This window comes from Aquarana catesbeiana, linkage group LG08, assembly GCF_042186555.1.
Source record: "Aquarana catesbeiana isolate 2022-GZ linkage group LG08, ASM4218655v1, whole genome shotgun sequence".
In the NCBI taxonomy this organism is placed as follows: Eukaryota; Metazoa; Chordata; class Amphibia; order Anura; family Ranidae; genus Aquarana; species Aquarana catesbeiana.
In genome coordinates, this window is record NC_133331.1 from 101,206,697 (window position 1) to 101,233,990 (window position 27,294).

Here is a 27,294-nt window from a genome sequence, read left to right on the forward strand (position 1 = left end):
ATATATATATATATATATATATTTATTTACTGTGTGTGTATATATATATATATATATTTATTTATATATATATATATTGTGTGTTGTATTTTGTAGACATTATTCTTTAGTCATGAAAGTCTATTTTTTATTTTTTTAATGTTTTAATGTCAGCTAGTGTGATTGATTCCTGCAAGAAATAACAGCGTATTTATGTACTGAAAACATTCTGAAAATTGCTATAGAAACAAAGTGTCATAATAATAATAAAAGATTTGTACTTTTGAATAACAGGTTCGATTCCCAGGCTTCCGTATAAAAGCAAAACTGAATCCTCTGACAGTAATCTTAGAGATGGATATACAAACCTCCCTGAACTGTAGAGTTTATGAACAGATTGGCACCACTCTTCATTGTCTGAAAGCTTTCTCTGTACCCTCCGATCCCTCCTGATATATGTCAAAATTTTGTGTGTGTGTTGGCTGCTCTTGTTTAGCATGGATAGGATTTTGTTCATTACCAGCATGGTTGGGCCAAATGAAAGAAGCTGGAGAACCTTGTCTAACGTTGGCAGAGCTCTGACTGATTGTCCGACAAGAAACTTCCTCCTCCCGGGACCTACTCCCCGGATCCAACTCCACTAATCAAGGCTCGCCCCAAAGGAGTCATTGAGTTAATTGGGTTCTTCTGTCCTGCTATAGCAATAACCACCACAAAACTGACCAAGACTCACTGACACACCTTGTGGGTTTCAGTGGGTTTTATCAAAATGTAATGCCCTGCAGAAATAGATCAGTTAAAACAACACTGGCAGCATGATACCACATGATAATGCAATAAATCCCTACATATTAAACCCTGATTATGCCACTTTAGACTCCTCCAATCTCTCCATTACATTCAGGCCCTGAAGAAAGGAAAGATCTTTGAGCCGCTGAAACATGTTGACTGTGCTGTGCTTTTGTGAGCAAAATTAAGTATTAAAAGCGTTTGGACTCAAGACTTAGGTGCTGTGAAGGAAGCAGAATGGCAAGAAGTTTTAGAGAATGACAAACTAGTTTCACCCAAGGCCTCCGACTGTCTCACCCAAATATATATCCTGCACAGGGCTTACCCGACTCCAGTTTGTGTTTTACTATACTAACCTTCCTAATAGCCCCTCCTGTCCTCTTTGTTTGCAACATGAAGGTATGTTATTTCATCTTTTGTGGTCCTGTCCCAAAGTACAGACCTATTAGATCCAGATAATTGGTTTCCAGCATGACCACATGGTCTCTCCTCTGTCTCTAGACCCCAAGCCATGTCTGCTAGGTTTCTTTCTGGAGCCTAACATGGGCACATTTCTAAATATATTTTTGGAAGAAACATTATTTACAGCCCGCAAAGTGATTGCATGTAACTGTATGTAGGCAACCCCTCCTTTGTTCGGGACTTGGGTACGGGAGGTGAAATCATCCCTCCCATATAAAAAAATGATCTATGTAGACAGCGGATGCTCAACCAAATACAATAAGTGTGGGACAGGTGGTTGGCGCAACCAGCCACATGCCTTTGCGGTAATATGTGAGTCACATGCTTATTTTGACCAAAGTCCAGCTGCGCAGCGGTGGTGGTTAGCAGTTCCCGTGGCTCCGGTGGTTCCAGAGGCTCCAAGGCTGAAGACGGTCACACAACAAGCACGTCAGCGGTAATGAATGGGAGGTGTGGTCGAGCTCGCGTTCGGAGCATGCTCCGCTTGTTGTGTGAGCGTCTCCAATCTCGGAGCCTCGGGAACCACCAGAGCCAGTGGGAATTGCTGACCGTCACCGCTGCCCAGCTAGACTACAGGAGCCCAAGTTACTTATGCCATGCACATTATATCTCACCAAAATGTGAGTTGATCTTACTTTTATTAAACATTGAATTTTAACTGATATACTGCACTCAGAGTGGTACCGCTACTCTCTCTCTCCCTCCTAAGAGGGGGCAATAGCTAAACAACAAGACATCACTAAAACCCAACTGTGCTACAACAAGAACTGCTCACCCCAAGATGCAACTCTGTGTAATTGAAAAGCAATGGACTTGTAATCATCTAAGTTTCCTGAAATGACACTTTAAAAATGAAAAGCTTAAAGTGGAACTTTACCCATAACAATTTGGTAAAAAATTATGTTCTTTAGCAAGGAACATACATTTCAAATTAATAATTATGCTACCAAAATTAGTGTGTGCTGTAAATTGCCCTGAGCAAAGGTCCACTTTAATGTATCATCTCTTATCTAAATTATTATAAAAAAAAAAAGCTACAATACTGGACAAAATATGTGGAACCGAGGCAATCAGAAAGCAAGACAAAGTTTGTGACCTTCCTACTGAATTTGGAACAGCTGGGAATGACGATAAATAAAACTGATTAAAAAATTATGAAAAAGTAAGCTTTGTGACTTTTTTGTAAGCCCTGATGAAGGGGGATTGTTTGGCCTGAAACACATTGGATGCCTTTTATCTTTCTGTCATCTGCTCGTTAGAAGCACCAAATCATTATGGACTCTTGAGACAAGCATTTGGTGCTCTTTTTGTCTATTTAATTTGGACCTTTCAAACTGGAAGCCCATCGACCCTTGAGGGGCCCTCAGCTTTATTGTAGAGCTGCCAAGGTTAAGTCATCAAGCCCAACCAATACCTGCTGATTGAAGAATTAAGGATCCAAACCTCTACAAACCTCACCCAGGTCTGCAGCGACCATCCTGTACAGTTGTCATGCAGTGTGCTTACTATTGGTTGGCAACCCATCTCCATACAGCCAGTTGCACTTGTGTTTTTTTTTTTACAAAGGGGCTGCATAACCTTATGTATACAACAGGTCTGCATAACCCAATGTATACACATTTTTTTTAGTCCTAAACATCCAACAAACCAAAAAGTATGGGACCATGAGTGCACTCTTGCAAGGTAGACTCATTTTAAAATTATCCAGCAAAGCGAACAGATGGACCATCATTATTTCTCTGTCAGACCTAAAAAAATATGGAGCACCACAAAGTTTTTTCCTTTCAGAGTGTGGGTACGTAACTATCTTGATACAGCAGGCACAAAAGAAAACACAAAAGTTTGAATCAAGATGGTAGAAGGGAAGGAGTGCCACATTTCTTCTTCAACTGAATCTGTTCTTTTTTCTATGAAGGGAAGAGCAGGAGATTAAGGTTATTGCAGACCTCTACACATGGATATTATTATTATTATACAGGATTTATATAGCGCCAACAGTTTACACAGCGCTTTACAATATAAAAGGAGACAATACAGTTACAATACAATAAAATGCAAGAGGATTAAGAGGGCCCTGCTCAGAAGAGCTTACAATCTAATAGGGTGGGGCAGGTGGTACAAAAGGTTGTAACTGCAGGGAATGAGCTGATAGAAGTGGTAGAAGGTTAGTTGGAGACATGATAGGCTTCCCTGAAGAAATGAGTTTTCAGGGATCGCCTGAAGGTAGCAAGAGTAGGCAATAGCCTGACCAGTGAAGGTAGGGAGTTCCAGAGTATGGGAGAGGCTCTGGAGAAATCCTGGAGATGAGCATGGGAGTAGGAGACGAGAGAGCTTGAGAGTAGGAGGTCTTGAGAAGAGCGGAGGGGATGATTTGGGTGATATTTGGAGACAAGATTGGTGATGTAGCTCGGGGCAGAGTTGTGAATGGCTTTGTATGTTGTGGTTAGTATTTTGAATTTAATTTGCCGATTGGGAGCCAGTGCAGGGATTGAAGGAGAGGGTTGGCAGACACTGAGCGGTTGGTAAGCTGGATAAGTCTGGCAGCAGAATTCATGATAGACTGAAGAGGGGATAGCCTATGGAGAGGCAGGTCAATGAGAAGGGAGTTGCAATAGTCAAGGAGAGAGATAACAAGGAGTCAATGAGGAGCTTAGTGGTTTCATTTGTTAAAAAGGGCCGTATTTTAGAGATGTTACAGAGGTGAATTCTACAAACTTTTGACAACTATTGGATTTGGGGCTGAAATGACAAGTCAGAGTCTAGGATTACACCTAGTACCCTGGCGTGAGGGGAGGGACTGATGGTTGCATTGTTGATTTTGATGGAAAAGTCATGGAGGGGAGCACGGGCAGGGGGGAATATTAATAGCTCAGTTTTAAAGAGATTTAGTTTGAGGAAGTGGTGCAACATCCATGCTGAAATGTCAGTTAGTAAGTTAGTAATGTGAGAGGAGAATGAAGGAGTGAGGTGAGGTAGACAGATAGATTTGGGTGTCATAGGCGTATTGTGGTATTGGAAGCCGTGGGCAGTTAACAAGTGACCAAGGGAGGAGGTGTAGATAGAGAAGAGAAGGGGTCCAAGAACAGAGCCTTGGGGGACCCCCACAGAAAGGGGCGATGGAGAGGAGAGCTGTTGGTGACACTGAAGACGGATGTGATAGATAGGCAGAGAACCAGGATAGAGCAGAATCTCGGAGGCCAAGTGAATGTAGTTTATTGAGAAGGAGCGGGTAGTCAACAGTATCAAAGGCTGCAGAGAGGTCAAGTAGTAGGAGTATGGAGTATTGGCTGTTGGTTTTAGCAGTTAGTAAATCGTTAGTGAGTTTTAGTAAGGCAGTTTCCATGGAGTGCTGCGAGCGAAAGCCAGACTGTAATGGGTCAAGAAGGTTATTATCACTGAGGTAGGAGCTAAGACGGTGTTAGACTAAGCGTTCTAGAAGTTTAGAGGTGAATGGGAGCAATAAGATGGGTCTTAAGTTGTTTAGATATATTTATATCTATTATTTAACTTCCTTTTATTCCCTTGCTGCTCCATTCTGCCTCCTGGAGTAAAAGTGGTTGTAAACCTCCTTATATACCCACTGAAGTGACTAGCCTCAAGTGATACATAGAGATGAAACAAATCCTCCGACATAAGTTGTATCTGTTTATCTGCAGTCATCTTTTCTCTACTGTCATCTAAAACACACAGAACAAAGGCTATTGCTCAGCTCCACGAGGCAGGGCTCTCACCCAGAACCCAGAGTCTAATAACAACGATCAGGACCCAGGACTCCCAGTTCCTGGTCACCTGATTGCTGTGATAGCATCTGATTGGCTATCTCAGTGATCAGTCACTGTATAGCAGGGGTATGTAACCCCTGGCTTAGTGCCGGAAGCGGCATGCATAGCCTTTTTTGCCGACACCTGACTCCCTCTCCAACAGCAGAGCAGCGCAGGGAAGTGTCAGTGAGACGCTAATGCATTCCAATCTCACAATTCCCCACGCCGCACATGCACTGAACTTTGCATCACTTACTACTGAACCCCTGCACTCTGTGTCCCTTTAAGCCACAGCCAGTATTCAATGAAAATTACACCCAATTTTGCTGCGGTGCTCGGCACCGCACTTTTTCTCAGCTGCGGGGGCTCGATCTTGCATACAGGCCCACTGCTTTCAGAAAATGCCCCTGACCTGAGCTCATCATTGCGCATCCATTCCAGATGCTTGTATGTGACATCACATACATCCCATACATCACATACATCACATACAAGCACGTGGGATGGATGCAAAAGGTGGATCAGTGGGGATGAGTGTGCCAGGACAGATAGATGTGTCTCATCTCTGCTTCCTTGCACCACTCTGCATATCGTGCTTATCATAAATGAGAAGAGGGTACAGCAGTGGAGCAGATGAGTAGGAAGGTAAAGCGGTGGGGCAGATGAGCAGGAGGGTGTGATGGTGGGGCAGATGTGCAGGGAGGTACAGTGGTGAAACAGATGAGAAGGGGGTTCAGCGGTGGGACAGAAGAGCAAGTGGGTTACAGTGATCGGGCAGATGAGCACGGGGGGTTCAGTGTTGTGCCAAATGAGAAGGGGGTTACACTGGTGGGACAGAAGAGCAGGGGGTAAAGAGGTGGGGCAGTTGTGCAGGGGGGTACAGTGGCAGGGCAGAGGAGAAAGGAGGTACATTGGTGGGACAGATGAGCAGGGGGCTACAGTGGTGGGGCAGAAGAGCAGAGAGGTACAGAGGTGGAGCAGAAGAGCAGGGGGTACAGAGGTGACACAGATATGCAGGAGGGACAATGGTGGGGCAGATGAGAAAGGGGGTTACAGTGGTAAGAGTGATGAGAAGTGGGTTCAGCGGTGGGACAGAAGAATGGGGTACAGAAGTGGGGCAGATGTTCAGGGGTATAGTGGTTTGGTAGAAGTGTAGGAGTTACAGTGGTGGGAGAGATGAGAAGGGGATTCAGTGGTGAGACAGAAGAGCACAGCAAAGTAAGTGATAGGGCAGATTAGCTGGGGGTTACAGTGGTGGGACAGATGAGCAGGGGTGGGGGGTTCAGTGTTGTGCCAGATGAGAAAGGGGTTCCAGTGGTGGAAAAGATAAGCAGGGGGGGTTCAGTGTTGAGGCAGATGTGAAAGGGAGGTGCATTAGTGGGAGAGATGAGCAGGGGGGGTTACAGAGGTGGGGCAGAAGATCAGGGGGGTACAGAGGTGGGGCAGAAGAGGAGGGGGGTACAGAGGTGGGGCAGAAGAGCAGGGGGGTATATAGGTGGGGCAGATGTGCAGGGTGTACTGTGGCGGGGAAGAGGAGAAAGGAGGTACATTGTTGGGACAGATGAGCAGGGGGAGCAGTGGTGGGGCAGATAAGAAAGGGGGTTACAGTGGTAGGGCAGATGAGCAGATGGGTTCAGTGTTAGGACAGGTGAGGAGGTGGTTCAGCGGTGAGACAGAAGAGAACAGGGGTACAGCGGTGGAGCAGATATGCAGGGAGATACAGTGGTGGGGCAGAAGTGAAAGGGGTACATTGTTGGGAAAGAAGAGCAGGGTGGTACTGCAGTGGGACAGATGAGCAGGGGGTACAGAGGTGGGGCAGATGTGCAGGGTAGGACAGTAAGGGGACAGATGAGCAGTGGGGTACAGTGGGGGGAAATATTTGCAGGGGGGCAGTGATCTGAGGTGTGAAGGTGCAGGAATTGAGGCTGATCAGAGGACTGGAGGTACAGGAATTCGGGCTGATCTAAGGCATGAGAGTGCAGGATGTTAATTAGTCACTATTACTCAAGTAGTTTACAGCATTTACTTTATAAAAAATTATTTTCGTGATTGAGAGTGTGAAGTTAACATTTTTTTGTTATAGAATCGTCACGCTTAATTTCTTTGAAAACATTTTTTTACACACTGTCCTCAAAAGGTTGCCTACCCCTGCTGTAGAGCCTGCCCATGTGTTTTCTTTCTCTTCTGTATGGACAGACAGGTACATTGTATCTTTCTCTCCTTGATGGAGAAAAAAAATAGGATTTTTAAATACAGCTTACCTGTAAAATCCTTTTCTTGAGAGTACATCACGGGACACAGAGTATTCATTACATAGTGGGTTAGATAGGCACCATCAGTGATTGAACACTGGTTAACCCCAATTAAGGAGAATTCCTCCCCTATATAACCTCTCCCATACGGGGAGGACCTCAGTTTTGTAGCAAAGCAATAGGTAACCACGTAAAACCCAAAGAAGGGTGGGAGCTCTGTGTCCCGTGATGTACTCTCAAGAAAAGGATTTTACAAGTAAGCTGTATTTAAAAATCCTATTTTCTTGATCATACATCACGGAACACTGAGTATTCATTACATAGTGGGATTTCCCAAAGCAATGCTCATTTGAGGGGAGGGAGACAGATCAGAAAATATAGACAGCAAACGGACCAGAGGAACTAAACTGCAGCCTGCAGTACACTGCGCCCGAAGGCGGTATCCTCTTGCCCTCTTACATCCACCTGATAGAATCTGGTGAATGTATGGACTGAAGACCAAGTCGCAGCCTTACAGATCTGAGCCATGGAGGCCTGGTGATGCACTGCCCAAGAAGCACTAACAGCCCAAGTTGAGTGCGCTTTCACATGAAAAGGAGGAGTCTTCCTCTTTATATCATAAGCCTGAAAAATAACCTGTCTAATCCATCTAGAAAGAGTGGATTTCGACGCTGCTTGGCCTTTCTTATGGCCATCTCTCAGAACAAACAAACAATCAGTTTTCCGTATCTGAGCGGTTGCCTGCAGATAGACACTGACTGCTCTAACCACATCAAGAGTGGCAAAGATTCTTCCTCCGCGGACTGCGGATCTGGAAAAAAGGATGGTAGGATTACATCATGATTCAAATGGAATCCTGAAACCACCTTAGGTAAGAAGGAACGATTAGGACACATAACAATCCTGTCCTTGTGAATAATTAAATATGGCTCTTTACAAGAAAAAGCTGCCAATTCTGATACTCTCCTAGCAGAGGATATGGCTATCAAGAAGACTAATTTTTTAGTCAAAAGCGCTAAAGGAGCCAGGTGCAGTGGCTCAAAGGGTTGTCCCTGTAAAGCCGACAACACCAAATTCAAATCCCTTGGGCATACTGGAGGTTTGACTGGCGGATTCAACCGCAGTGCCCCCTGAATAAAGGCCCGGACCAGGGAATGTGAAGCAATTGACCTTCCCTCTTAGATTGTAAGCTCTAAGGAGCAGGGCCCTCTGATTCCTACTGTATCAAAGTGTATTGCATTTGTACTGTCTACCCTCAAGTTGTAAAGCGCTATGTAAACTGTTGGCGCTATATAAATCCTGTATAATAATAATAATAATAATAATAATTGGCTTCTGAAAAAATACAGACAAAGCCGAAATTTGGACTTTGATAGTGCTCAAAGCCAATCTCATTTCTAGGCCTGACTGAAGAAAGGTCAAGATTCTGCTAATCATATACCTTCTAGGATGCCATTCCCTGGGTTCACACCAGGAAAAATATGCCTTCCAGATTTTGTAGTAAATAAGCCTGGAGGCCGGCTTTCTGGCATTGACCAGAGTGGAAAGGACTGACTCCGAAAGCCCACGGTCTTTTAAAATGTGGGTTTCAGCAGCCAAGCTGTCAAATTTAGACTTCGTAAAGCAGGGTGGCAAATCGGACCCTGTGTGAGCAGATCTGGCCGGAATGGGAGGACCCAAGGCCTGCCCACTGCCATCTTGACGATCTCTGCATACCAAGGTCGTCTGGGCCAAGCTGGGGCTACTAAAAGGACAGACTTTGCTTCCCTTTTGACCCTTCCCAGGAACCGCGGAAGAAGTGGGTTCGGAGGGAAGGCATACATTAGACTGTACTGATCCCATGGGATTGTCAGAGCATCTGACCCCCAAGCAAGTACATCCCTTGTTCTGGACATAAATTTGTCCAGCTTCCTGTTGAATCTGGACGCGAATATATCCACATCTGGTGTTCCCCACCTTTGACATATGGTTTGGAATATGTCGGGGTGTAGGGACCATTCTCCTGAGCATAATTGCCGGCGGCTTAAGAAATCCGCTTGCCAATTTTCCACTCCTGGAATGAATACCGCAGACAGGCAGGGAACATGGCTTTCTGCCCATGCAAGAATGCAATTCACCTCGCTTTGGGCATCCAGACTTCTGGTGCCTTGGTGAATGATGTAAGCCACAACCGTGGCATTGTCGGATTGTATCCGAATAGGATGACCCTGTAGCCTGTAAGACCAGTCCATGAGGGCCAAATAAATTGCCCGAATTTCTAGAATATTGATGGGCAAGCGTCTCTCGGTTGCAGACCATCTTCCCTGCGTGCATGTTTCTTCCAGAACTGCTCCCCAGCCTGTCAGACTGGTATCTGTGGTTACGATCTTCCATTGTAGTGGAAGAAAGGCTTTGCCTTTCAAAATATTTTTGGTTCGTAACCACCAATTGAGGCTTTTGCGTATCCTTGGGGATAGGCACACCGGAAGATCCAAGGCATGAGTCTTTTTGTTCCAAGCTGCGAGAATGCTTCTCTGCAGGGGCCTTGAGTGAAACTGGGCAAATGGAACAGCCTCGAAAGTGGCAACCATCTTTCCTAACAGTCTCATACATAGCCGAATGGATGGACTCTTTTTGCTTAATACTAAGCGGACTAGAGCTCTTACGGCCTTGACCTTTGGCTCTGGTAGAAACACCCTGCCTTGAGCGGTGTCTATGATCATGCCTAGATACTCCAACCTTGTTGAAGGTTGCAAAGAAAACTTTTCTAGGTTGATTATCCAGCCTAGTCTTTCCAAATGTCTTACTGTCTTGAAGACAGCGCGGTTCAGGTGTACCACCGATTGCTCTATTAATAGCAAATTGTCTTGATAAGCTACCGCAGTTATGCCCTGAGCTCTTAGATTTGCTAAGAGAGGGTCTAGAATTTTTGTAAAAATTCGAGGAGCTGTAGCGAGACCGAAAGGAAGGGCCACAAACTGGAAATGACGCTGGTCTACTGCGAACCTTAGATATCTTTGGTGAGCGGGAAAAATCGGCACATGAAGATATGCATCCTTGATATCTATTGATGCCATAAATTCTCCCCCCTGCAGGGTGGAGACCACTGAACGAATTGACTGCATTTGGAAGGATCGAATGTGTAGAAACTGATTCAGATCCTTTAGATCTAGGATGGGTCTGACATCTCCATTTGGCTTTGGAACAGTGAAGAGATTCGAGTAGAACCCTGATCTTTTGGGTTCATTTCTACTATCGCTCCCTGGGATAGTAAGCGATCTATGGCCAGTAGCAGCGGTTCTTGCTTTACTGGATCTTTGGGAACTCTTGACCTTAGGAAACGAGCTGGTGGAAGCTCTAGGAACTCTATTTTGTAACCTAAAGATACTGAAGAGACCACCCACTTGTCTTGAACCTCTTCCCGCCAGGCTCCTGAAAACTGTAGGAGCCTTCCCCCCACTTGGCCGAGTGGGGGCGCCCCTTCACAGGGATGTTTTGGGATTCTGCTTGGCAGTCTTCCGTCCCCAAGCCTTTTTCTGCCCTTGGTTGTGACCCTGGGCCCTTCCTCTGAAAGTAGATTGGGAAGGATGTCGCCACTGCTTAGAGCCTGATCTTCCAGGGGAAGGGGAAAGAGACCATTTGAATGGTGGACGTTTACTCCTCTTAACTGGTAGGAGTGTAGATTTACCACCTGTAATTTTTTGGATAAAATTATCCAGGTCATCCCCAAATAGGCATTCCCCTTTGAATGGGAAGCCAGCTAAATATCCTTTGCATGAAAGCTCTGCTGTCCAACTTTTAAGCCAAAGGGACCTACGCATGTGTACCAACAGGAGAGACAAACGAGATGCTTGCTGGGCAGAATCCAGAATGGCATCAATCATAAAACACAGCACCTGTGGAAGGTCTGCATAGTTCTCCACTTCCTCACTAGGAAGGGGGCCAAGCATCTGCTTAACCTGTTCCTTGAGGAATTGACACAAGCCCACAGTTGCAAATGTAGGTTGGACTACAGTGCCAGCCATGGAGAAGGAGGCTTTTAATACATTTTTTCAGCTTTTTATCAGTTGGATCTTTAAACACCTGAGCATTGTCCAAGGGACAGGTCAGGTTTTTATTCACACAAGAGACAGCCGCATCCACGGATGGGACCTCCCACTTCTTTGTGAAGCTTTCCTCCAGAGGATAAAGCATAAAAACCCTTTTAGAAGGAGTAAACAGTTTATCTGGATGTCCCCAGTCCTAATACAACAATTTATCCATTAAAGGATGAATTGGAAAGGAAAAGGCAGTCTGTGGGATCCTTCTGACCCCCAGGGAAGAAACAGAGGATGTAGTGGCCTCAGCAGAGGGCATTTTAAATGTGGAACACACTAGTTCAGTATAATACTGGACCTGCTTCTTGAGTGCCTGAGAAGAAGAAGCTCTCTCCTCTTCCTCTGAATCCTCAGACTGCTCTTGATCCCTATCTCTGGATAGGGATATCTCTCTCTACCCCTCATTGTCAGAAGAATCATCTGAAAGAGAAAGTGCAGCAGAGGGAGGGGATCTACCCCTTTTTCTGCTATCTTTTAAGGAAGCTGAAATAAAATTCATAATTCTTCCCTCAAAACCCTCCAATGTAGCCCTAAGGAAATCCTCTGTGACATACGCTGGGGCTGTAACATTAGGAGAGGCTGCAAAACCTGACAGGGGCACTGACTCATCCTGTGAGGCTGGCTCCAGTCTTGCAAGGGGGGATAGTAATTTGCAGGCATCTTTAAGACCCCTAGACACAGGCAGTGACTTTCTTGTGCCTTTGTTACCTCCCCCCAAGACCCTCTTATGAGGAGACATAGTCCCAAGCTACAAAGCAGAGGTACTAGTACATATGCAATCACTGTTGTGCTAAAAGTCTCACAATATACATATATGCTTAATACTGCACAACCTGATGCCGAGTAGGTGTCTTAGGTTTCCTGGATCCGACTACTTTAGGATGCTCACTGCCCACACTCTGTGTCCATCTGTTTACAGAGCTCTGAACGCTCTGGGCTTTTAAATTAGCCACCTGGCGTCTACACACCTGCAGTGGAGGAAGTGAGCGGATTGGACACCAGCTTCACTGAGTGTGTATCTGAAAAGCACGTAAATTTGCTCCTTACTCCCTCTAGTGGTGGAAATCAGGTAAGACATGCAACTACTCATTGAAGAAAATCCATTTGTAATATAAATAACACAGACAGTTTCCAGCCTTCAATCAAGGCGGGTAGCGTTGTGCCAACCTTCAGGATTTTTTGGGTTCCTACTCAGAGAAACCTCTTACCTGGACTTGTAAAAGACTCTGCCAGAAACCTTCGTGCCACTGTTTTAATAGTACACCAAGCCTTATTTTCTCAGAGCCCAGTCCTCCAAAGAGAGACTTACAGGCAAAACCTCGAGGCCCGGGTACCATACCATCTTGGGAGTCAAAATATCGGCCCGAGATATGGATCCGGTCAGCATAGCCCTTTAAGCCCCTACAGGGACCAAACTGGAGCTTTCTTCACAGCACATGTTTTACGTGACCAACCACCTTAGACACTGGTGAAAAAACTGAGGTCCGCCCCGTATGGGAGGGGTTATATAGGGGAGGAATGTTCCTTAATTAGGGTTAACCAGTGTCCAATCACCGATGGTGCCTATCTAACCCACTATGTAATGAATACTCTGTCATTACTCTGTCCCGTGATGTATGATCAAGAAATGTAAACAAACAAAAGTGTGTAGAAAAAAAAAAAATAATAAAAAAACAAAGAATAAATATAGCTAGATAAAGGTTTGATCTAGATCAGTGCCAGGGTTAATATTAGGATCAAGTTATGGGTCAAAGGTCAAGGTAAGATTAAAAGGCCAGGGTCAAAGTCAGGGTTAGTATAATTTGAGTAGGATTTTTTAAAATAAGCATTTTTTAAATTAGTACAAATGTCAATTAGTGTTGTGTCAGTGTGTTTTAGGTAGGATAAAAAAGCAAAAAGTGTCCTATTGCAGTGATGGCGAACCTTGGCGCCCCAGATGTTTTGGAACTACATTTCCCATGATACTCATGCACTCTGCAGTGTAGTGGAGCATCATGGGAAATGTAGTTCCAAAATATCTGAGGTGCCAAGGTTTGCCATCACTGTCCTATTGTTTCTGGGTCATACTACAGGTACAAACAACAACCACATACACACAGTATATGTGGTATCACTGCAATCATTGGGAGTAGGAGAATTTATTTTGCTTTGTTCTTTGGTGGTAGGTTATGATAGTAGCAAGAAATATACTGTTAAATTAAAAAAATAAAATGTATTTTTTTTATTTTGGGCCAGGTTTCCTTTGATAATAGACAAAAACACAAAAAGAAAGGCCAATTTATTCTGGAAAAACACAAGATATAATTCACCTGAATACAGTTTTACTAACGTATGTCAAAGTTGCAAAACTGTGTTCAGGCATTAACATTTATTTTACCAACCCGTCGCTCAGGGGTTAAGGAAAACCCTGTGTAAGGTATAAGTTACCAGAGTTGTAGTTTACGCAGGACTATAGTAATGATTGGACAAGTGGTATCAAAAAAGGGAGTGAAATGCTCCTCCATGCCTGGAAGTACCTGGTATTTCCTTCAGCTTCTGATGCTGGAGCGCAGTAATAAATGTATATACTGCTTGGGGTGCCCTGCTCCCAAGTTTAATGCAATCTGATAAAGTTACTCCAAAATACAATAAATACACCTATGCAAGTTGTTAAAACATGTGGCACTTATGTGTGCTACTAAATCATCTTTCATCTGAAAGCTGTATTTTAGATGCAGAAAAAATGGTGGTCTTTATGACAGGGAATATACCTTGTATGTTTTTATCCTATAAATCAAGTCAAAAAGTCGATTTTTCTAACACCTTCTATTTCATAGTTATTCTGCATTCTCTTCGGTGATTTATCACCTTTCCTTTCCCTATTCGTGATGCTGTTTCCCTTTCAAATTTTCATGGTTGCCATGGATGTGATCTGTGCACGTACACCAAGCGTCCACCTGTACAGCACAAAATAGCTGCTGATATCACCCCCATTTGATTACAATTGATAATCTTGCACTCTCACAATACAAGAATAAAAGTAGACCTGTGAAAGGACACAAATGGAAGGTGCCTTTGCGGAATTGTACTGGTTTTGTATATGATTGATTTTTTATTGTCAAGAGTGCTTTTGAGGAATTGTACTGGTTTTGTATGTGATTTCTTTTTTTATTGTCAAGAGTAACTAAAAAAAAAAAAAAAAAATTTTTCTTTTTTTTTTTTAGTTAGGCATGCATAAATGACTGCATATTACTAGTCAGTGTTTTGAATATTCGCCAACATTTGAGGTTCTAGTCTTTTTTTTACATGTTTTGCTCTGTCTTCTTGTCTCCATAAAGCCTTATTCTTGCAGGGTTTTATTTTTAAGAAATAAAAAAAGCAGTGCTGGCAACAATATTTTTCCTCAGGGTACATTCATAATAGGTGTGATGGGAACTGCATTGCAGGGCTATTTCAGTGCAGTCCCACCGCACCCCCACCTCAAGACAAGGCAATATGGCTTGTCTCCGGGGTGGCCAGTTCACACCACTGTAGAGCTGTGCCCTCGGTACCTCTTCTTTGCTGACAAGATATCTTCAGTCTTCAGGGTCATTGGATGCCCAACACTGCTAAAGCTGGAAGACTGAGAAAAGACAGTGAATGGAAGATGTCATGGCCCTGTACAGTGTACTGATGCACAGAGCAGCGATGATATGTGATTTTAGTCTTAATGGGTCCTACATAAGCTGCATTCATCTGATTATATTGAGTAATATCTTTTCACCTGAGATCCCAGGTCTGCATATAAGACAAAAAGAAACCAGCACACTGGACTTCACATAAAATTAAAATATTATATATACCATATTATGTATCCAATATGGCACCTTAAGCCTCATACACACGATTGGATTTTGTTCGAAGGGAGTTGGCTGGGAACTTGTCTTGCATACAAACAGCAAGGAATTGTCGGCCAACAAACACGAACGTAGTGACGTACTACGTGGTTTTTCAGCCCTTTAGCACCACCCTTTGGGCTCCTTCTGCTAATTTCGTGTTAGTAGAAGTTTGGTGAGTGTTGATTCGCTCTTTTCATTTCGCGCTTTTCATTTCGCGCTTTTCAGGTAGTTTCTGAGCGGCCGTTCGTCAACCAGACATGTTGCAGAATTGGAGGAGATAGCGTGTTATTTATTATTGGCCTTGGAATTATTGCTTTGACCCAAGTCCAGTTCAGGAACAAGAGGAGGAGGATTTCTTGGACCAAAAATTGGTTGCTTTATTAATGGTGATCAATTATGTCATATGCCTTTGCTGCGGGAGCTCCAGGAGAATAATCCGGATGATTTTCGGAATTATCTCCGGATGACGGACCCCTGCTTTCACCAACTCTTGGCATTGTTGACCCCCTATATTAAGAAGCAGGACACATGCATGAGGCTTTTATTTTATTTTTTGGTTGAATAATAATGATTTGATTTGGTATATTTTCTATATTTTTTGGATGCATAGAATGCACTTCTTGGTTAAGTTCTATTGGCAGATAGCATGTCTAATTGTATTAATTGTGGAGATTGATACTTGGCTATGTGTTTTACTTCAAATGACAGTTTGAGAGTAGGCAGTTACATTTTACAAAATACAAGGTAAATCTAACAAGGGACACCAATATAGTTGTATCTTTGATCTTAAAAACTACGGGATAATGGTGTTGTGGTAGCTTGCACCAAAAAAAAAAAATAACAAGCATAATAATATTATTCTTGATATCACTAGAAAAAAAAAGCCTTTTAAAATGTGTTTGCAATAACTCCATCGGTATCACCAGCAAAGCAGCTTCATTATTATCCCATTAAAGTAGAAGAGAATTGTGCGCTGCATTTCAGGATTTTGTAATTTGCAGCGTCACGAATGTTAATTCTCTGTTACGAACGCTAGATTACAAGACCGATCGCTTCTGGCTCGTCCTTGCCTCCGAGCATGTGTGTTTGTACTGTGGACTTTTGTCCGATGGACCTGTGTACACACGCTCGGAAAATCCGACAACAGACATTTGCCTGCGGAAAATTTTAAAGCCTGCCATCCAACATTTGTCCGTGGAAAATCCGACAACAATTGTCCGATGGAGCGTACAAATGGATTTTCCGCCAACAGCCTGTCATCACACAATTCCGATCGTGTGTACGAGGCTTTAGTTTCAACAGTGATTGGATTTGGTTTTATTCTTGTTTATTTTGATGCAATAAATGTTTTATGAAATTGTATGTCCTTAAGAAATCTAATGTAGCTGGGTGCAGAGGGCTGTGATCCCCTGCTCATCTGCTCACCCCCACCCTGCTGTGAGCAGTGACAGGAGTGGGCTCTGTGTGAGAAGAGGCTTTGCTGAGCGCTTCCCCCCCCCCCTCCCCTTGGGGAGAAGGATGATGTCTCCTGCAAAGGACAATGCGACTTGTAGTTCCCTTAAGAGTGCTGCACAATGGGAAGAAATGGGGGCTTGGACTATAAGGGACATAAATCCCTGCACACAGAGGAGGAGAGACAGGGGAGTTTTCACAGGCATTCTGGAGAGATCAAGGTGTTTTGCTAAGGGGAAGCCAAGCTGAGCGGACCTGTTGTTGGACTTGCCACAGCTGTACCAGATCAACGGTCACATTGAGCCTAATGCAGGGAGCTTAAAAGAGAGGACCTGCTGCGTGTGCCTGCCTGCCTACTTCCAAAAGAGAGGGAGGAGAGGGCTAAGACTTGTGAGCCTTGTGAGAATCTGAAAAGAGACACTGAGCCTTGTGGACCTGACTTCAGAGGACTGCAGGCCTTCAAGTGATCTGGATCGGATCCCTGTGTCCCAGGAGGGGTGAGCTAAACATCCCTGCTTATCTCAAAACTGACACAGTGTCAGGAACCATTAATAGCTAGTAAATAGCAAGAGCCCAGCCCTGACACACAGGTAATGCAGTCCACTATCCATCCGCTGCATACTCCTAAAGGGACAGCTACACCACCTACAGAGAGGCCCCAACAAAAGCTGGCCAACACTGACAATTAGGCACCAGGTACTCTGCATTCACATGCAGGGGTACCTCTTATTTAGGAATACATACGCCCAATGGGACTGTATGCATAGTGTGCACACCAGGACCTTTATTTTCTTGGATTAGTTGATGCCAATACTTTAACCCTGTTTGCACCTGTCATAATTTAGTTTAACGTTGCTACAGTTAAATGTGTTGCCAATTTATAGGTCAGTGCTCATTTATCTAGTATAGCATCTTTAAACCTGTTTGACTACCTGTGCATTGATTTATGCATTGTTTAACTGCATTGCTTTAATACATTCATTTGATCTATCTCCAGTTGCTTGGCCTATTTTCTGTGTACTGTACAGAGTGATAGCATACTTACACTAAGTTATTCAGGTGTGAGCAGCCTCCAACCTACAACCAGATGTTTCAGTGGGGACCAAGCAGCTTTAGGAGTCGTGGCAGAACACAGAACCTATCATCACTAGTGGTTCCTGTGGGGGTGAGTGCTACACTACGAAGGAGATAAAACACAACTATGCTGAGCTTGGCAAACAATATGATTCTAAGCTGTCCTGGAAAATGATAATTGGAATCGTATTCTTGGTTGCTATGGCCAAGCCTTTTCTTTTACTCCATTTTTATATAAATCAGCAGCTTAGAGGTCAGTGGGTTAGATGCTATAGGTGACTTTATAATTAATGGCTTGTTACCACGGAAACGCCACAAAGCAAAACTTATACAAAGATCCAGAATCTACTTCAGCTGCCAGTTTGTAAGTTGTCCCCAGCCCTTCAAGATATCTTTTTATTGGGCTGCTAGAACATTTAGAAAAACGCTTTATTTCAGGATAATGAGGTAAGTGTTGTTTGCTCCAATAGATCACAGCTCTACTAAGGAATGAACCTTCCCATTAGACAGTAAGCTATTATGAACAGGACTTCATATCTGATATAATTGAGGAAAGTGTAAAAATAGCACTGGACTCGTAAGGTTATCTTATGGTTATTACTATTAATATCTTGAAGTATTGCAGTTGATGCAAATAATCTTAATCCCAGACTGGTGACTTCTACACCCCAGATGATCTCCATTGTCTCTCTGGTTTATAGCAGGGATATGCAATTAGCGGACCTCCTGCTATTATAAAACTACAAGTCCCCATCATGCCTCTGCCTCTGAGTGTCATGCTTGTGGCTGTCAGAGTCTTGCTGTGCCTCATGGGACTTGTAGTTGTGCAACAGCTGGAGGTCCGCTAATTGCATATGCCTGGTTTATAGTGTAATGTAACAAAAATGGAAATTGAAATGCCACACCACTGCTAAGAAGTCCAGATACAACTCTTTCCAATAAAAGTCAGGGGGACAATCCAAAAAGTGTCTAACAGTTTTTGGGGGTCCAAAAAAGCCCACTTCTTCATTGAAAGAAATAATGTTAGCTACTTCCATACCGCAGTATGTCATATGATATCCTAGGCTTTCAGTGGGGCTATCTGAATGATGACTGCAGCTGCAAGCATCATTCAGATATCATTTTTCTTAGCTGGCGACTCCCTGCACCGTAAGAACAATCATAGTGGCTGCCGCTTGATCATTCTTACAGGCGGCGGGAGGGGATGTCCCCCCTCGCGCCGTTCTCCGGTGCTTCTACCGGCTCGCCCATGCGGTTGGCAAGCCAGAGAAGGAATCCGCCGGAGCCGGAAGTTAGCCATAGAGAAAACCGAGGGTCAGATGGTCCCTGGCAGTCTCTATAAGACACCTTTCACACTGAGGCATATTTCAGGCATTTTAGCACTAAAAATAGCACTTGTAAAGTGCCTGAAAAGCACCTCTCATGCCTCCCCAGTGTGAAAGCCCTAGAGCTTTCACACTGGGGTGGTGCGCTTGCAGGACAGGAAAAAGGTGCTGCAAGCAACATCTCTGGGGCGGTCTGGGACACCGCTCCCAAAACGCCCTGCCCATTGAAATGAATGGGCAGTGCTTTGGCAGCGCCACAACATGGCGCTTTTAACCCTTTCTTCAGCTGCTAGTTGGGGTTTAAAGCACCCCGCTATCAGCTGAAAAGCGCCGCTAAAATGACGGTAAAACTAACGGCGCTTTACTGCTAACGCGCCCCCGTGTGAAAGTAGCTTGACTCTCGGAGGCCCGGGCGCAATGTTATGATGTCACAACCGGGCTGGTGGAAGTAAACAATGCCGGGGACTTGGCTGGAAGGCCTGAGATCGTTTATTTATTAATTTTTTTTTATCTCAGGCTTTCCAACCTGGAGGAGAGATGACAGGTCCTCTCCATAAAGAGGACCTGTCATGCCCTATTCCTATTACAAGGGATGTTTACATTCCTTGTAATAGGAATAAAAGTGATCAAAAAAATGTTTTTTAAAGGGAAAGTGTAAAAAAATTAAAATTAAATTAAAATAAAAAAGTGTAAAAATTAAAGCAGAAGCAAACGCATACATAGGTCGTGGCCGCATATGTAAATTACGTTCAAACCACACATGTGAGGTATCACCACAAGCGCTAGATCGAGAGCAATAATTTTAGCCCAAGACCTCCTCTGTAACTTTAAACAGGTAAGCTGTAAAAAATTTGAAGTGTTGCCTTTTTAAATAGCGAAGTTTGGCGCCATTCTACGAGTGTGCACAATTTTAAAGCGTGACAAGTGTGGTATCTATTTACTCGGCGTAACAGCATCTGTGACATTATACAAAAAAATTGGGCTAACTTTACTTTTTTTTATATATTCATGAAAGTTTTTTTTTCCAAAAAAAATCACGTTAGAAAAATTGCTGCGCAAATACCATGTGATATAAAAAGTTGCAATGACCGCCATTGTATTCCCTAGGGTCTCTGCTAAAAACAATATATATAGATCTATATCTATATCTATAGATATATATATATAATGTTTGGAGTTTCTGAGTAATTTTCTAGCAAAAAAATATGATTTTTACATGTAGGAGAGGAGTGCTGGCATTTGCGCTGTATGGAAGTGGTTAAAGGTCCAGTTTACTTCTAGTCTATTCACAGTGTTTCCAATCAAGCCCTAATAAAGGGGACATTTTTTGAAGCCCCTAACGCTATGGCTATGAACTGACTATTATTGAAATAAAGTCATATCTGGACCTTTTAGCAGTGGTGTGGCGCTCAGTTTCCATTTTTATATCTAGTATATCAGTTAAACATGGACTGTACTGATGGCACATATTACAAGTCCCTTGCCTTTTAAAAGGATAAATGTGTTTTAAGTGCATACTTTTAAAAGTGGCCCCGTTGGTTGCTTAAAAAAATGTAAACGTCTGTTCTGTAAACTAGGAAAGTTGTTATGCTTACCACTATGGCAGCCCATGTTGCCTACCTTTTATCCTATCTATCGTTGGAGCCTGTAAGAGACTCTTTAGCATTTGCATACCTGTGTCCCCCTCCACATGCTGGGGCCCTGTCCTCCAAATATCACATCACTACAGGAAACAGGAGTAATATAGGGGTTGAAGGATACATTACTGAAGAGACATAGAACGCTCTCTCAGTAGAGTTGATTTACTAGAGGCAAATACGTTTTTTCACTTTGCCAGGGAACTTTTCCCAGAGCTTAGTGGATGAGGTGAAGCTCTGCTGACTTTAATTATCAATTCATGTGCAAGCAAAAATACAGTTGTCTTCATTTCTGTTGCATGGGGTTGGGTATTCTTTGCAAAGTGTATTTTCATCACACTCACTAAGTTAAGTGAAAATGATCTTGCACCGTGAACAGTCTATTTATCTTTAGTAAATCAACTTTACACATCACTGTGTGGCTTCCAGAATAACACGTATGTAGGTAAGAAAATTTGCACTCCCAAATTTCATAAAACAAATGTACTTGCAATAAAGCAAGTGTTTCATCCAATTCATACATATACACTGTGTGGTAATTAAAGGGGTTGTAAAGGTTTTTTTTTTTTTTTTTTTTTTAAATAACAAACATGTTATACTTACCTCCACTGTGCAGCTCGTTTTGCACAGAGTGGCCCTGAACTTGGTCTTCTGGGGACCCTCGGCGGCTGTCTCAGCTCCTCCCTGCAAGAACTAAACACCTTCATGCGAGCTCTCTCGCATGGTGTTTAGTTCTTGCGGGCGCGCTCCCGTGATACAGCCGGTGTCTTGCCGAGAAAGTTCCCCGGTGGATAAGGACCCCCCCTCTACTGCGCAGGCACAAGGCCCTTGCGCAGAAGAAACAACAAGGGAGCCGCCGAAAAGAGCCCAAGCTGAACACCTGAGTCAGCTGTACACGGCGCCTGCACACTACATTCTACCCTTTGTCCACGTTAAAGCCCCACCATCCAAGTGGACATAGAGTTAGAATAATAATATGCCGAGCGCAGCGAGGCCGTGCCCGAAGCGTGGAGAGCGTAGCGAGCCCGCGAGGGGCCTGTTACAAACTCTTTTTTATTAAAATAGTCTTCGCACGCAGGCGCCATGTACAGCTGACTCAGGTGTTCAGCTTTGGCTCTTTTCGGCGGCTCCCTTGTTGTTCCTACTGCGCAAGCGCTGCGCCTGTGCAGTAGAGGGGGGTCCTTATCCGCCGAGGGGAACTTTCTCGGCAGAACACCGGCGGCTATATTTATCACTCGGCCCCGCCCCCGGTGCGTCGCTTCATTAGATGTGATAGACAGCAGCGCGAGCCAATGGCTGCGCTGCTTTCAATCCATCCACTCTAGCCAATCAACGGCCAGGCTGAGTGACGAAGAGGATGTCGGGAGCGAGCGCGGGACTTTCGAGGGGTCAGATAAGTAAAACGGGGGGGGGGGGGGCTGGGGGGCATTGTTGGATGTTTTTTCACCTTAATGCATAGGATGCATTAAGGTGAAAAAACGTGAACCTTTACAACCCCTTTAAGAGGAATACAAAGGAAATTAGGGTCATGAGAGAGAGTGAAAGTGACAAAAAAAAAATCATAAGAAAGAGAAAGTTGGAAAGAACTGTCATAAAAGTTTTTATATTGCATTATGCAGGTGGAAATCTGACAGTGAAAACCAAATGTCATATTTTTTTTCCTCTCTTTGAGACATAATTGGTCAGATTGTCTCTTTTGTCAGGATCTGCAGCACAGTGATGTCCTACTAAACAGCAGGAGCCATAATGACTGCACCTGCACACTTGTCTGATTAAAAAAAAAAATGTTCATGATTCTTTTTTTTTCCTGTACAAAAAAATCTGTTTATTACATACAGAAACAAACACAAAGCAGAGAAAAAGACAGGATGCAACATACCTTTCAATATGCTGAGATGGTTAGGGGACAGTATCAGAACAAGAAGCTCTGGCACTAAGGCTTCATTCACATACGAGCCGTATGTGCCTGCCCAGGGATTCAGAGGACAGGAGTACCATTAAATGTTAAAATAATAAAACAGACTTTTTTGCTGCAATATTTAGCTTTAACCCAGAGATGTCCCCCCCGAAGTATATATTTATGCCACTGTCCTTAGTCTGACGGCCAGCATCATTATACACCCACTTCCTCTGAGCTGAGGTCTTCTTAAACCCACCCCACTCTGAGACTGGACAGTGCAAAGAAAAGTAGTGAGCAGCCTGTCTCTCTGTCACTATGCTGAACTAATTGGCTGCTTGAACTGATTCTACATCTAATCTTTGCATCTTACAGGAGCTCAAGCCCAGGTATTTACATGACCTGAATGTAAAGAATACATTTAATAATGTAATAATGATTACAAAGTTGCATTCATTTGTCTCGTATATATTTGCGTAGAGTTCAACTTTAAAGCTTAACTCCAGCAATGTTGGTTTGTGTAGGAAAGGTTAGAACTGGTCAAATTTCTATCGCTAGGTATGTCACTACTGGAGAAATTTCTCTTCATTTCCTGTTCCTGTGGCATCCTGTACTCCATGGTTTTAACAGGGTGTTACTAGTATAAGGTGTGAAGGAAAATCTACGTAAAGGGTACACAGACAAAAATAAAAAGATGATGTAACCAGTGGTGGCTGGTGGTAATTTTTTTTTTGGGGGGGGGGGGGGGGGGCGGCAAACAGTGCACCCACAGCCACACAGCCACCCCCCCACTGTCCCGTTTGATTCCTGAACACTTACCCCATCTATGTTAGGCTTCACGGGCGGCAGGCTTCACGGATGGAGGGCATCACGGGCGGCGGGCATCACAGGCAACTTCCCCTTCTCTCCTCCGTGGGCATTACAGGCGGCAGGCATCACGCATGGCTTCCCCTTCTCAACTCCGTGGGCATCATGGGTGGCGGGCATAACAGGCGGCTATCCCTTCCCCTGCTCAGTGGCTTCCAGATGCTTCCGTCTCCTCCTCGGTGGCCAATTGGAATGCGTCTACTTTCGGCCAATCGGTAAACGGGTCTTAGACCCGCCTCCTGATTGGCGGGGAGGAGATTCAATGTGAAAATGGCGAATATTCATTTGCTTTTGTCACACACCTAGGTGGGCTTGGTTTGCAGTGCTCTGCGCCCCGAGCCCACCCTATCTTGAAGCCTATTAGAGCCTCTGGCTCTAATCACGTGCTTCAAACCCCCCTTAATTGGCAGGCCGTCCCTGGATGTAACCCTTTCCCACTGTATCCAGAAGAAAAGTAGTGCTTGGAGTTGGGCTTTTAGCATTATTATGAAAATTAGAGAAAAGCTTTGTTGAACGTTGTTAAATATCAAAGTACTGTAGTAAGTTTAGATGCTTCCTGAGATTTTGTTGTTGACTGGATTCTAGGTTAGTGTCTGACATATACATTGCATATAATGTAAAAAGCTTACCTTCCTACTATGAGCTTGATTGTGTTAGTGCACACTCCGTTCAATGCCAGGGCCAGGGAGACAGCTGTATGAGATGTAACACAAGGCCACACAATTACTATGTTAAACATTTATCAAATGTCCTAGCTGTATAAATAACAGATCGTTTTTTTTTTTTATACTTTACCCATATAAAAATATAAAAATTGATTATGATGGTGAATTTGACCTGGATGAAAATGTTTTTAAAGGTAACAACTGCGCAATTGGCATTTTCAAGTACTTATGTTGGTCTCTAAAGTAATCCCTGTGTCCAGTGGCAGGCAAGACTGAAATCTAAATTTGTCCCACCCCAGCCACAGTATATATGTATGTTCTTGTCTCTGGGACATTGGCAGTAAACTGAGCTGTCCTGACTATTTAGGAGCAGATAAGGCTCCTTAATTAGGTAAATTTGGCGGCCGCAAGGCCTAATTAACTCTGTGCACATATAATTGGAAGCATTTTGTGCCACATCCGATTCACATGACGTGAAACAAACGGCTTTCTATGGAACCGGTCAACATATATGTGTTGCAGTGGCAGTGTGATTTCTCTGCAAATTCAAAAAGAGTCCTGTGCATTTTCTGAGCACTGCGGTACGATTCAGCTGCGAATTTCAGGCTCATTGTCTTCTATGGGAACACATTGTCTTCTGAATTGCACATCTCATCTGTTTTGAACATGAATTCAATAAAAAAAAAAAAATGTGGGAGCCCCCCAATCCATATCAGGCCCTTTTGGGTCAAGTATGGATTTTGAGGGGAACCCCCACGCCAAAATGTAAAAAATAAAATGGCATGGGTCCCCCCAAAATCCATACCAGACTCTTACCTGAGCATGCAGCTGGGGGGGGCAGGAAAGTGGGGGAGGAGTAAGCTCACCCCCCCTCCTGAACCATACCAAGCCATATGCCCTCAACATGGGGGGTGCTTTGGGGCAGGGGAGGCAAGAGCCATGTTGATGGGGACAGGGGCCTCTTCCCCACAACCCCGGCCAGTGGTTGTGGGGGTCTTTGGGCAGGGGGCTTATCTAGATTTGGAAGCACCAACTTAACAAGGGGGCCCCCAAATCCCAGCCCCCTCCTCTGTGAATGAGTATGGGGTACATTGTACTCCTACTCATTCACCAAAAAAATGTCAAAAAGAAACAAAAACACATGGACAGTTTTTGACAATTCCTTTATTAAAAAAACCAAAACAATGTCCCCCCGGTGAAGATCCATCATCAATCACAATGCAACTGCCAACCTGAAAAAAAAAGCTCTGCTAGCATCGAAGGCTCCACTGCCTGACAGTTAGTAAATAGCTAAGGGGCAGGGTCACCCGTCGACATCACTGGGTGGCACCGCCCCTTTGTGATGTCATCAATGGGTGCATGCTGGGTTGGTGATGTCACAGGGGGCAGGGTCACCTGGTGATGTAGCTATTTAAAAAACTGTCAGATTGCAGAGTTGGCAGACGACAGGAGCCTTCGGTTCAAGAGGGGCTTTTTTTTTCTTTTTTTCTTCGGGTCGGCAGTGGCAGCGGGGGTCCTGATTGATGGTGGATCTACACTTGTGGGACATTATTCTTGTTTTTTTAATAAAAGAATCGTCAAAAACAGTTTCTGTGTTTTTATTTATTTTTGACACTTTTTTTTGGTGAATGAGTAGGGGCACTTGGCTTCCAGATTCCGATAAGTCAGCTGCCTGCAGATGCCCACAACCACCGGCCAGGGTTGTGGAAAAGAGGCCCTTGTCTCCTTCAACTGGGGGGCAAGGTGATTTGAAATGGGGGGGGGCCAAAGCACCCCCCCCCTCAATATTGAGGGTATGTGGCCTGGTATGGTTCGGGGAGGGCTTCATGCTCAGATTGGGGGGGTAAAAACAACACCCCCTAGACTGGTTATTGAAGAAATGTGTGACTGAGCCTGGCTGCTTGGCTCCTGGGTAAAACATCTGGGGAAGACCTGGGCAATATTCCAGCGGCTCCTATAGGAATAGCGCTACATAATGCTAATGTGCAATTGTTCATATTAAACTAAAACAATGAAGCAAGTATTTTACATTTTAATCCTGAACATAATAAAGAAAATATCTACAAACATAATACATTCTCTTTCATAGAAAAAAACAGCTACACAGTGCAATAATATTATAATTCTATTTCTGTGTATATAAATTCATCTTTGCTATTGTGACTTTGTATTAACTTGTTCCTGGCTTCACTTCACTGACAAATATCATACAGTGAGTGGAATATATAACCAGGCACTGTGTCACTTGATATAATAATAATAATTGTGTAATTTACCATTTCGGAGCAAAACATTTAGTATTCACAGCTCACTTCCATTAGCCAGTTATCAGTTATATGGAACATCTGCTTACCGAGACAGGCTTCCTTTATGTCTGTTCTATCTGTCCGTTGGATGATTTTCACTACAAAAATCACAGCCAGGGGTGTTAGGAATGATATGGCCTGTTGGAAACAAAGGAGAAACAAAATGTATAATGAGAACCTATATTCATTGCCGGTGGCTATTTTGATGTAAAAAACAATGTTCAGCTTGCTATGACACAGTGACATCACATAATGATAAGGCACATATTATTTGGTCTGGGAGGTTCAGTAGCATGGACAGCAGAAGCACTGATATACTGTATACTGTACACTGATCAGCCATAACTTTATGACCACCCAACCAATTTTGAGTAGGACCCCCTTTTGCTGCCAAATGAGCCCTAACCTGTTGAGGCATGGACACCACTAGACCTCTGAAGATGTGATGCTGTGGTTTCTGGCACCAAGCTGTTAGCAGCAGATCTGGTAAGTTGCGAGGTGGGGCCTCCATGGATTGGACTTGTTTTTCCAGCTTATCCCACAGATAGTTACATAGTTACATAGTTAGTCAGGTTGAAAAAAGACACAAGTCCATCCAGTCCAACCATAAAAAAAAAAAAAAAAAAAACGTACAATCCAATATACCCAATACTATACCCACAGTTGATCCAGAGGAAGGCAAAAAACCCCAGCAGAGCATGCTCCAATTTGCTACAGCAGGGGAAAAAATTCCTTCCTGATCCCAGAGAGGCAATCGGATTTTCCCTGGATCAACTTTACCTATAAATGTCAGTACCCAGTTATATTATGTACATTTAGGAAAGTATCCAGGCCTTTCTTAAAGCAATCTACTGAGCTGGCCAGAACCACCTCTGGAGGGAGTCTATTCCACATT

At 43.8% G+C, this 27,294-nt stretch overlaps 1 protein-coding gene across 1 annotated transcript in view; it reads right to left on the bottom strand.

Moving 5' to 3' along the window:
• PLPP4 (phospholipid phosphatase 4) overlaps nucleotides 1-27,294 on the bottom strand; it is a 361,311-nt gene that overhangs the window by 138,292 nt on the left and 195,725 nt on the right. Inside the window, exons 3-4 of the mRNA XM_073596234.1 lie at nucleotides 26,447-26,537; nucleotides 24,058-24,121 (exon numbers count right to left, since the gene is read on the bottom strand). Coding sequence (XP_073452335.1) covers nucleotides 24,058-24,121; nucleotides 26,447-26,537 — 155 coding nt within the window. The remainder of the gene's footprint in view (nucleotides 1-24,057; nucleotides 24,122-26,446; nucleotides 26,538-27,294) is intronic.